The sequence below is a fragment of the Macrotis lagotis genome, chromosome 4 (genome assembly GCF_037893015.1).
Source record: "Macrotis lagotis isolate mMagLag1 chromosome 4, bilby.v1.9.chrom.fasta, whole genome shotgun sequence".
Lineage (NCBI taxonomy): Eukaryota > Metazoa > Chordata > Mammalia > Peramelemorphia > Peramelidae > Macrotis > Macrotis lagotis.
Window position 1 is genome coordinate 176,649,547 of NC_133661.1, and position 12,553 is coordinate 176,662,099.

A 12,553-nucleotide genomic window follows, 5' to 3' on the forward strand; every position below is an offset into this window, starting at 1 on the left:
TCAAAGGTTTTCTATGAAGAATTTATGGGGGCAGCTAGGTGGTGCAGTGGATAAAGCACTGGCCCTGGAGTCAGGAGTACCTGGGTTCAAATCCAGTATTAGACACCTAATAATTACCTAGCTGTGTGGCCTTAGGCAAGCCACTTAACCCTGTTTGCCTTGCAAAAAAATAAAAAAAAAGATTTTATGGTCAGGCAAGGATGGAGTCACAGAATGGGTAGAATGGCTAGTAATAGATGGAGTTATCTGTACACTGGAGAGATATTTGCTTTGATGACATCACAGATCTTTCATATAATGAAGTATTACTTCAACTTAAGATTATGAAATTACTTGAGAATCTTGTTATGTTAGTGACTAGTGCTGATTTCACACCATTTGAAGGCTGGATAACACTAATAGACATTATAGAGAATATTAACTGGATACTAATTAGATATCAGATGCCATACATTACAGGTTTGCACAGAATATTTTTTTCTTTTATTGGTCTATACTTGCTTCATTTGAAAAAGTGCTCCTACTGACAGATTTTTACTCTATGCCAAAAGAAAACTCTAGCAAAATCTAGCTTTTCTTAGGGTAATGTTCATGACCTTGGCCTTTTTCAAGTTAATTGTCTGTTGTTGGTTAGCCAAATCTGTAAAGTGGTTCATAATGGAAAAGGGACTACGCTAATAACCCATATTTATTTAGCATTTTAAGGTTTACTAAACATTTCTTTCATCACCCTATATTTAATCACCATCACTAAGTGAGCCAAGTCCTATTATTTCCATTTTATAGATGAGGAAGTTCGGAGATTTTAAATGACTTGTCCAGGGACACAGTATTAGAACTGAGATCCAAACCCAGATCTCTCCTGACTCCAGGTCACTCTTTTAATTCTAATTACGAGGGATACTCTATTTTCAAAAATTAAGTTATATTATTTTCAATGAACAAAACTTTATTTTCTCTTCTTTCCATTGCTCCACCCAGTCATGACTGAAAAACAAAAACAAACCACTCATTAGTAGATATTTATAGGCATGCAAAACAAATTGTAGCATCAGTCATCTCCAAAAAACTAAGTCCATCACCTCTCCATCAGGAGGTGAGTAACATCACTAATCTTCTGAAATCTTGGTTGATCACTGCATTGAGCATAGTTCTCAATGCTTTAAATACATTTGTTTTTATAGAGTTATTGTCATTAGGAAACAGTTATCATATCTCCAAGTCTTCTCCATTTAAACTTCTGTATTTCTTTTTGTCTATTCTCAAGTGACATGAACCCAAGACCTCACTATCTACATGTCTTCTTCTAGATACTCTAAGACTTAACCATGTCCCTCTTAAACTGTGGTATTCAGAATTAAACACACTATTTTGATTGTAATTTGATCAAGTTTGAGTACAGTAGAGTGATGAGGGCCTCCATATACTTTCTCTTGTAGGTCTTCAAATAGAAACTAGACAATATTTTCAAATATACTACTAGACAGATTCTTTTTGTGTATTAGTTAGCAGATGACAGATGGAGTCTCTTCCATTTGTCAAATTCAGTGTTTCTTAATGTAACCCAAGACTATATTAGCCTTTTCAGTTTCTATATGATACTATGGACTTGTATTGAACTTGTATTCCACTAAAGAAGCTTGACCTTTTTCAGACATACTGGTGTGTAAATATATCTCCTTCATCTTATAATTGTAAAATTGATTTTTTAAGCCTATAGGTAAGGTCGCATTTATCCCCATTGTTTTTCATCTTATTAGATTCAGCTCACTGTTATATATTGTGTCCTAGTTTTTCATCAAATATGTTAATTTTCCTTCCAAGATTTTTGTCTTCTATAAGTATAGTAAATGTGCTATCTATGCCTTTAGTCAATCTGATAAAAATGTTAAATAGCACAGGATTGAGCAAGGATCTTTGGGGCATGCTACTGGACACTTCTTGCCAGGATGACATTGACTTATTAATGATAATTCATTCAGTAAGATCATTCAACTAGTTCTAAGCACATCTAGTTTTATTACTGTCTATTCTCATTTCTATATTTTCCATAAGAATAGTTTATGATACTTTATCCAATACTTTGCTAAACTCTAGACAAACAAAAGGATTCTGGGAAGAGAGTGGAGTAAGTCAGAAAATTTTCTATATTTTAAATTTCCTCCATAAAAAAGGACAGAATATTGCTTCAGAGAAGTAGAAATAAACACAAGATAAAGCAACTGTTCTCTCAAGAAAATATGAGAAGACCCCAGGAAATCCCTGATCCTCAGGGAAAGAGGTTCTGTCTGAGTGAAGTACAAAGACCAACTCTGCAGAATCACCATCAAGAAACCCTAAGGACAGTTGGGGTTGGAAGGTAACCTTAATCTTAAAAGCTTTCATGTTATGAAATGTGTGAGGGTCTGACTGCTGAGCAGGAGGAGGTTAAAAGACATTCTACTGTCTGGGGATGCCAAGCACAGCTGGCTGACCAGATGTTTTGGGGCTGGTTAGTGCTGCTTGGGAGAAGGCAGTATACACTTGATGAGCACAGTAGTATAGGGGCAGGAGAGCAGAATCTCTGGATTCAGTTCTATGGCAAAGAGGATGGCTGTATTTTGTAGCTGCTGGAGGGACTGAAGGGAGTACGATCATTTGTGGGTCAGTGCGACCGAAAATTCTTGTGGTGGCTTAGAGTGGAAAGGACAATCTAAGGATGAGCCCAGGGACAGAATTCAGAAAATAACAGTAAGAAGAAACTGAGGCTTGGCATTACTTCCCATACTTCACAACTAGAACTTGATCACACAAATAACTGCTAAGGTAACAACAACAACAACAACAACAACAACAATAATAATAATGATAATAATGATGATGATGATGATGATAAAACAAAAATAAATAAATAAAAATGAGCATGCAAAGGAGAAAAACCCCAACCATAGATAGCTACAATGGGATAGAGAAGATCTGGCTTTATATAGAGAGATAATACGGCTAAGAAAGCTACTCCTTTTTTCAATGAGAAACGTCAAATGGTCCCAAGCACAAAAAAAATTTCCTGGAAGAACTTAAAAAGGACTTTAAAAATCAAATAAGAGAAATTGAGGAAAACTTAGAAAAATAATAAGAAAATGAGGAAATTTTTGAAAAGAAAGTCAACCATCTTGAAAAGGAGAATCAAAAACTTAAGTAAGAAAATTATTCCTTGAAAATTAGAATCATCTCAAGTGAAGTTAATAATGCTCTAAGACTCAAAGAAATAATGAAACAAAATAAAAAATAGAAGAGAATGTGAAAAATCTCATCAGAAAAACAACTGATCTGAGAACAGATTGAGAAGAAATAATATAAGAATAATTGAATTGCTTGAAAATTATGATAAAATAATTTTGATAAAATATTACTAGAAATTATTAAGGAAAATTGCTACAAAAGTCTTTTAAATTCAGAAAGAAACAAGAAAGTAAGGGAACAGGTTGAAGAGAGAGAGGATAAAGGAGGGATCCTTGAAGGGGTGGGTAGGTCATGGAATAGGAAGGCAAGGTAGTGGATAGAAAAAAAGCAGAGGAAAGAGGAACAGGAACAGGATGAGAAAAACAGTGAGGAAAAATAGAAAAAAGGAAAATGTATAACATGTAATTATATTTTAGAATATGGATCAATGAATTTACTCTAGAGTGGAAATTGATAGCAGTTTAAAAATTTTAATTCAATCATATGTTGTTTTTAGGAAATGCTATAAAAATGGATGATATTCACAAATATAAAAAAGCCAGGAGGAATTTATTATTTAAAAAATAGGAATAGTAATTATGAATTCAAATAAAATTAAAGCTAAAATAGATTTTATCAAAAGAGAAAGACAGGAAAACTTTGCTGTATTACACTATTCATTATTGTTTTAAACCATTTACAATAACTAGACAGTATAAAATACCTGAGTCTACTTGCCAAAACAAAGGAAATATACAAACGTAAACATAAAACATTTTTCATACAAATAAAATAAAATCTAAATAATTGAAGTAGTATTTATTGTCTGAGAGTAGTAAAGGCAATATTTACAAGAAGACAATTTTACCTGACTAATCTATTTATGTAAATGCTATCCCAACAAAATTTGTCTTACTGAGTTAGAAAAAATAATAACAAAGTTTATTTGGCAGAATAAAGGGTCAGAAACTTCAAAGACAGCAAAGAAAGAAAGATGTAAAGGGGAAAAAATCCAGTAATATCAGATCTTAAACTATTTTATAAGGCAAAAGCATTGTTGAAGATGAAAATTGATAAATATAATAATTCTATTATTTTATTTTATTTTTCATGCTATATACAAAACAAGTGTAAACATTCACTTTTAAAAACTTGAGTTTTGAATTTTCTCACTTCTTCTCACCCCACTCCTCCCATTGAGAAAGCAAATTACATGAAAAACATTAGCACAATAGTCATGCTTTACAGCATGACTATTAAAAGTAAACATACCTCCCCCAAAAAAGAGAAATCTCAAGAAAAATAAAATAAAAATATAAAAGTGCTTCAATCTGTATTCAGACACTATCAACTTTATCTTTGAGATGGATTGTATTCAGAGATCTCTTGGGTCACAGCATTGCTGAGAAAAGGTAAGTCATTCACAGGTAATGATCCTACAACTTTGTTACTTTGTATATAGTATATTTCTCATTTCATCTGCTCATGTAAGTATTTTACTGAGTATCCTGTTCATCATTTCTTTTACTGGAATAACATTTCATTTTAATCACATACCACATAAATTTGATTATTCTAATTTAAAGTTTTCTTGTATAAGTAATAAATGTGGCTAATTATAAAAGGAATGCAGAAAATTGTGAAGAGACTTTCACAGACAATCTCTCAGAATATGATTGGAATATTGCTGTGATATAGGAAATGATGAACTGGTAAAATTTAGGTAAGTCATATATATGATATTTACTTGATATTATATATATAAAGTTATAAACATAGATCTAGATTTAAATATAAGTACACCCATGAATGTGGTGAGGGGAAAAAGCCCTAAGCATTGCTTATTGAACTGAATATCATAATCTGGACAACAGGAATTCTTTATCCATTTGGTTTTTCATTTGTGAATTGAGGCTGAATTGTTTTGAGAGGTTATAGATTTTATTTAGGAGAACCTGAAATGTTCACCATAAAGGTACATTATAATCACTATTATAAATATGTAATATTAATAATTGGACAGTTAAAAGAGCACTGGACCAGGACTCATCTTACTGAGTTCAAATCTGGTCTCAACCAATTAGTAACTATGTGACTCTGAGAAAGTTATTTAACCCTGTTTGTCTCAGTTCCCTCATCTGTTAAAATGAATTTGAGAAGGAAAAGGCAAGCCACTTTGTCAAGAAAATCTAAACTAGGGTCATAAAGAATCAGACACAACTGAAAAACAACCAAGCAACAGCACTTAAAATTATCCACAAGCAATATAAAAACTGCTGTAGAGCCACCATGAAAGGATTATATAACGTGTCCAACCAGAAGATAAAAGCCTAGTTTCCTCGAAAAATTTCTCAAACATAGCTATGTAAAATGAGTTAATAAAAATATGGATCTGTTGCACAGCTATGATTCATTCCATTAGAGGTGGAGAGTAGAGAATAAAAAGCATTCTTAATGCAACTGTATTATCACTTAATATCATCACATGAAATTTAGGTAGGTAAATCCTTTGGAGAACCAAAGTGTCATAACATCTATTACAATCCAGAAGTCTTGACATTTGCTTCTCAATTAAAACAAATCTGGCATTCTGACATTAAAAAGGTGTTCTGTATGCATAATGGTAGATTCCATTCTATTTTCCAAAACTGCTATGATACTAGTTTTTGGTCAGACCACTCTCTGTTGGAAATGTGATTTGCAGAAACTTTTCACTGACCATATTATCACTTCTCTTTTCTGTTATATTAATCAATCTGATAGGAGTGAGGTGGTACCTCAAAGTTGTTTTAATTTGCATTTTTTAATTAATAGTGACTGAAAGCATTTTTTCATATAGCTATAGATAACTTTAATTTCTTCATCAGAAAATTGCCTGTCCATATCCTTTGGCCATTTATCAATTACATGAAGACTCGTATTCTTATCAATTTGACTCCATTCTCTATATATTTTAGAAATGAAGTCTTTATCAGAAACACCAGTTCTAAAATTTGATTCCCAGCAATCCACTTCTTATCTTGGTTTTTTTGGTTATGTTTGTGCAAAACCTTTCAATTGGAAGTAATCAAAACTATTCATTTTGCATTTCATAATGTTCTCTATTTCTTGTTTGGTCATAAATTCTTCTCCTCTCTGTAGATCTGACAGGTATGGTAGCATCCTTCTTGTCTAAATCATGTACTCATTTTGACTTTATCTTTGTATAGGGTGTGAGATGTTACTCTATGTCTAGTTTCTGCCATAGTAATTTCTAGTTTTTCCAGAAGATTTTGTCAAATAGTGTGTTCTTATCCCAGAAGCTGGAGTCTTTAGATTAATGTAGTTAATTTACTACTGTGTCTTGTGAACCTAACCTATTTCATTGATCACTTTATTTCTTAGCCAATGCCAAACAGTTTTGATAATTGTCACTTTATAATATAGTTTTAGCTCTGGTGTGACTAGGACACCTTCCTTTGATTTTTTTCCATTAATTCCTTTGATATTCTTGGTCTTTTGTTCTTCCATATTAATTTTGTTATTCTTTTTTTCTAGCTCTACAAAATAGTTTTTGGCAGTTTGTTTAGTATGGCACTAAATAGATTAATTTAGATGAAATTGTCACATTTATTATATTAGCTCAGTCTACCCATGAATAATTGATATTTTCCCAGTTATTCAGATTTGACTTTATCTGTATTTGTAATTGGATTCATATAGTCCTGGGTTTGTCTGGATATTTTATATTGTAAGTAGTTATTTTTAATGGAATTCCTCTTTTGTTCCCTTGCTGCTGCTGTGCTTTGTTGGAAATATATGGAAACACTGGTTTTATATGGATTTATTTTGTATTCTGCAACTTTGCCAAAGTTGTTCTTTATTTCAAGTAGTTTTTTTTGCAAGGCAAATGGGGTTAAGTGGCTTGCCTAAGGCCACACAGCTAGGTAATTATTAACTGTCTGAGACTGGATTTGAACCCAGGTACTCCTGACTTCAGGGCCTGTGCTTTATCCATTGCACCTAGCCACCCCTCAAGTAGTTTTTAAAGTGAATTCTCTAGGATTCTCTAAGTATACTATCATATCATCTGCAAAGAGTGATATGTTTGGTTCTTCATTGCCTATTCTAATTCCTTTAATTTTTTTCTTCTCTTATTACTAAAGCTAGCATTTTTGGTACAATGTTGAATAATAATAGGGATAATAGGTATTCTTATTTCACCCTTGATCTAATTGCAAATGCTTCTTATTCCCATTATATAAAATTTTTGCTGATGGTTTTGGATAGGTATTGCTTATCATTTTAAGGAAAATTCCATTTGTTCCAATTCTCTCTAGTGTTTAATGAGAATAGGTACTGTATTTTGTCAAAACCTTTTTGAGCATCTGTTAAGATTATCATACAATTTCTGTAAGTTTTGTTATTTATATGGTCACTTATGCTGATAGTTTTTCTAACTTTTAACCAGTCCTGCATTCCTGGTATAAATCCCACCTGGTCATAGTATTTGGTAATAAATTGTTGTAATCTCTTTGCTAATTTATTTAAATTTTTGTGTATCAATATTCTTTAGGGAAGTTGATCTATAATTTTATTTCTCACTTTTTGTTCATCCTGATTTAAGTATCAGCACCATTTTGTGTTATAAACAGTATTTGGTAGGACTCCTTCTTTGCATATTTTTTTCAAACAGTTAATATAGTATTGGAATTAGTACTTTAAATATTTAGTAGAATTCACATGCAAATTCCTCTGGCCCTGGAGATTTTTTCTTTGGAAGATCATTGACAACGTGTTCAATTTATTTTTCTGAAATTGGGTGATTAAAATATTTTATTTTATCTCCTATTAATCTGGGCAATTATATTTTTGTAAATATTTATCCATTTCATTTAGATCATCAAATTTATTGGCATACAGTTGAACAAAATAACTCCAATTATTGCTTTAATTTTCTTTTCTTTGGCAGTAAATTCACTCTTCATTTTTGATATTGGTAATTTATTCTTTCTTTTTTAATTCCTTTTTCATGCCTTAATTTTATTTAAATGTCATCATATCATAATCAGCTTAAACCCACACCTTCTGTTTAAATATATTCCTTCTAATTGTCCTAATAGAAATACAGTTTTCACAATTTATAAGCATTATCTTCCTGGTTAGGAATGTAAATAGTTTGATCTTATTGAATAACATGTTTTGTTTTGGTTTTGGGCAAGACAATGGTTTAAGTGAGTTGCCCAAGGTCACACAGCTAAATAAGTATTAAGTGTCTCCAGGGCCAGTGCTCTATGCACTATGCCACCTAACTGCCTCTAATAATGTTTTTTTCCCCTTTCCTGTTTACCTTTTTATACATCTCTTGAGTCTTATATTTGAAGATTGAATGTTCTATTCAGTTCTGGGTTCATGAAAGTTTGAAGATCCCCTATTTGATTGATTGTCCATCTTTTCCACTGAAAAATTATGATCATTTTTGTTGGGTTGTTGATTCTTGACTGTAATTCAAGCTCCTGTGTCTTCCTGAATATCATATTTGATGCCCTCCTTTAATGTTAAAGCTGCCAAGTCCTGCATAAACCTAACTGTAACTTCTTGGTATTTGAATTGTTTCATTCTGACTGCCTATAGTATTTTCTCTTTGAGCTGATACTTTTGAAATTTGGCTACAATATTCCTTGGAGTTTTAATTTTGGAATTTCTTTTAGGAGGTGATTGGTGGATTCTTTCAGGGATTATTTTACCCTCTCATTCTAGAATATTAGGGCAGTTTTCCTTAAGAGTTTCTTGAAAGATATTATCCAAGTTCTTCTTTTGATCACGATTTTTTATATAATCCAATAATTCTTAAATTGTCTCTCCTGAATCTATATTCCAATTTTTTTCTATGAATTACTTTACATTTTCTTCTGTTTTTCTTATTCTTTTGATTTTGATGAATTCATAATGTGTTATAGAGTTATTGGTTTCTACTTGTCTGGTTCTAAATTTTTAGGATTTATTTTCTTCAGTTATCTTTTGTATCTCCTTTTCCATTGGTGAAGTCTACTTTTAAAGGTATTGTTTTCTTCAATCAATTTTTGTGTTTCCTCCCCAAATTTTGGGTTTTTTTCATAATTTTCCTGCATAAATCTCATTTCTTTTCCTAATTTTTTTTCTATCTTTCTTACTTGATTTTTAAAATCCTTTTTTGAGCTCTTCCAAAAGGATTTTTTGGACTTATCTCCTTTGAGTCTTCACATGTAGGCATTTGTCATTTTTCTGAGAAGGCATTTTACCTTCCCTGATGCCATAGTAGCTTTTTACAATTAGGACTAATTTTAGATTTTTCTCATTTTTTAAAAAGTTGAACTTTGTTCTTGTAGCACAAGAGATACTGTCTTCATGCTAGGGTCTTTTTGTACTGGGCCCTCAGTTGCTTTGCAGCTCACCCATTGTACTGGGGTGACCTGGTCTAGTCACACCTATTGTGCTGAGGTTTTAGGGCTTGCAATTTGTTGGTACTGGAATTTTCACAACTGCTTTTCTTTACCACTAGCCTGTTGAGTTTGGACCAAGCAACCTCAGTTGCTGATCTGTGTTGCAGCTTAGAGCCTCCTGCCCATACCCCACATGCTCTGGACTGTGCTCCACTTTTGTCCATGTGAGACATAGCTTTCCTAAAGTTCCTCTATGATATATTAAGCTATAAAATTATTTCACTCTATCTTTTATGGTTTGTTGCTCTAGAATCCATTTAGAGACTTGATTTAATGCTGTTTCTGAGGGAAGCTGGCAACTTCCTGGCTTCTTTCCACCATCTTGGCTACATCTTTGCCATATAGGATGTTGAGATATAAGATGTGCATGTGGCACATATGCCCTGTAAGCCAATATATGAGGAAAAAAACCACTATGGCAGAGCACTGAGTCATTATTTTTTTTATTTAAGGAACTAGACTCCTTAAATGAATGGGACCTCAGATATTCCTCACAATTTGAGATGCCCCTTTTCTCAGAGTTTTACTTTTATATAGTTTGATATCCAGACCACCAGAAGAGGCAAAGCAAAATGCACACTATCATTGGATGATAGACCCTGATTTTGATATTCCAGGAGGATCAGAGGGCCAGAAATGATGCATCTGTATGGGTATAGAATGGGCAAGGCATAGTTCATTTCTGCTGACTAAATGGTCATGTTAGGCAAGAGAGGGTGGTCCAGAGCTACAAAAATTAATTTGGGGACTTTCCATATCACATCAAAACATTCTTCCCTGGGGAGGCTAGGTGGCACAGTGGATTGAGCACCGGCCCTGGAATCAGGAGGACCTGAGTTCAAATCCGACCTCAGACACTTAATAATTACCTAGCTGTGTGACCTTGGGAAAGCCACTTAGCCCCAAAGCCTTGCAAAAACCAAACAAAAAACAAAAAACAGACATCCTTCCCATGCTGAGTTTGGTCATCAGAAATTTTGTGGTTAGACAATTGAATTTTATTATTAGTAATTTAAAATTTGGGATCTAATATGAGAATCAATTGAGCCAACCTCATATAACTATTCCTGTAACTAAGATATGTAAACTATATGCCATTCCTATGCTTGGCTAGCTGGCTAGACTAAATGTATATTACTAGGTGAGTATATCAATAATAATTGCTAACAATAACTACCTCCATGGAGCCACACTGAAGTTATTAATAATGACTGGAGCAAAATAATGATCTAATTAAATCTAGATGCATAGAGAGCAGTCCTTCTAGAGGTTTTGCAAAATCAGAAGAGGTAGTTAAACAGTGTGAGCAGAAAAGGGAGATAGACTGATCAATGCATCAACAGAAGCCCTATGGCAAGTAGCCCTTATAGAGGATATTGGTTTTATATATATATATATATATATATATATATATATATATATATATATATATTCCATTCTCACTGTCTGTTTCATCAGTTCATCATATCTTAAGGTTCAGGCATCTCATCTCATATAATTGTCTAGTTCTGGAAACTGAATCCCCTGATCCTCTGGAGATCTTTCCTCTTAGGCACAATGGAATGAAAGGGGCTTCAGAGTCTGGTTCAGGCCATTGCAGAGATCCCCTTTGGTTAAAACTCTGACAAAACAATTTAGCACAGTTCCTTCAATTTTATTTTGCCAATAATCAGGTCAGGTAGTGAGAGCTAGATCAAATACTATAATTGATAAAAACATCAAATAACAACTGAAAATTTAGAAAATTCTAAACCCAAATTTTATATTTGACATCCTTAATCACTTAATCTTATTATCTTTTCTAAAAAAATTACTTTTCAAATAAAATTAATTTTCAGAGCTTCTTTGTAGGGTTAACACTAAATGAAATAATGGATATGGAAATTCTTTGAACTGTTGAAAACATCATACATACTAAAGACTTTAGTATTGTCTAAAAACTTAGTTTTAGATTAGCACTTATTTAATGTCCATGATATGCCTGGGTATAAAAAAATGTGAGAGGCATGTAAACACTATATACAAAGATGTCGCCAATTACAATGGCAACATCTTATGCATAACACATTGATAAATAATATGTGAATGATTTTAACTGATAAATTGTTTCCAAGAGCCATTTTAACAAATATATTATTGAGAGTCATCACAAATATAGGAGCTTTTTAAATGTCAGCAACTTGGTTTAACTATTTACCCAATACTGCCATCATTAAACCAGTCTTCTTTAATAGTGGACCAGGACTTTAGCAATATTGCTACCATCTCTATTTCTATAATTACCAGTAGTAACTCTATGTACTTAATAGGACTAAGAGCATACTTTTTGTTCTGAAAGAATTCTTGATGGTTCAACAAGTGCCATTTTCTTATTTTTCGGATGAGTAAACTGAGTCCCAAAGAAGTTAAAATGATTTTGCTCAAGGTTAATGTAGCATCTATGTTATGCTATAACCCAGATTCTCAGATTACAAATACAACATTCTTTTCATTTCACATGTTAGCAAATATATTTATTAATGGGAGTACTCTCTCTACTGAGATGAATTGCTACCATTTTGTGACTTTTAGATGTCTTTAAAAATTAAAGGGGCCAAAATAAATTATCACCCTGTAGCCAATATAGTTGGTAATGAATTGTTCTGGATTCAGTTAGGATAATCCTCAGAAAAGACCCACAGTAGGTTTCCAGATCCATAATTTATTAATAATCATGATAAGAACAATAAGTAGTTTTTATAGGGTACTTTAAAGTTTGCAAAATGCTTTACAAAATATTTTGCTTTATCATCATTAAAATCCTGGTGCTATTAATATTCCTAATTTATAGATGAAAAAACTGAGGCAGGTATCTTGTCCAAGGTCACAAAAATAGTAAAAGTATAAAACAA

The 12,553-nt window shown here is 32.5% G+C and overlaps 1 protein-coding gene across 1 annotated transcript in view; it reads right to left on the reverse strand.

Moving 5' to 3' along the window:
• Positions 1-892: 892 nt before the first annotated feature.
• The window catches only part of LOC141522769 (uncharacterized), a 44,153-nt gene continuing 32,492 nt past the window's right edge, over positions 893-12,553 (reverse strand). Inside the window, exon 7 of the mRNA XM_074236229.1 lies at positions 893-987. Coding sequence (XP_074092330.1) covers positions 924-987 — 64 coding nt within the window. The 3' untranslated portion in view covers positions 893-923. The remainder of the gene's footprint in view (positions 988-12,553) is intronic.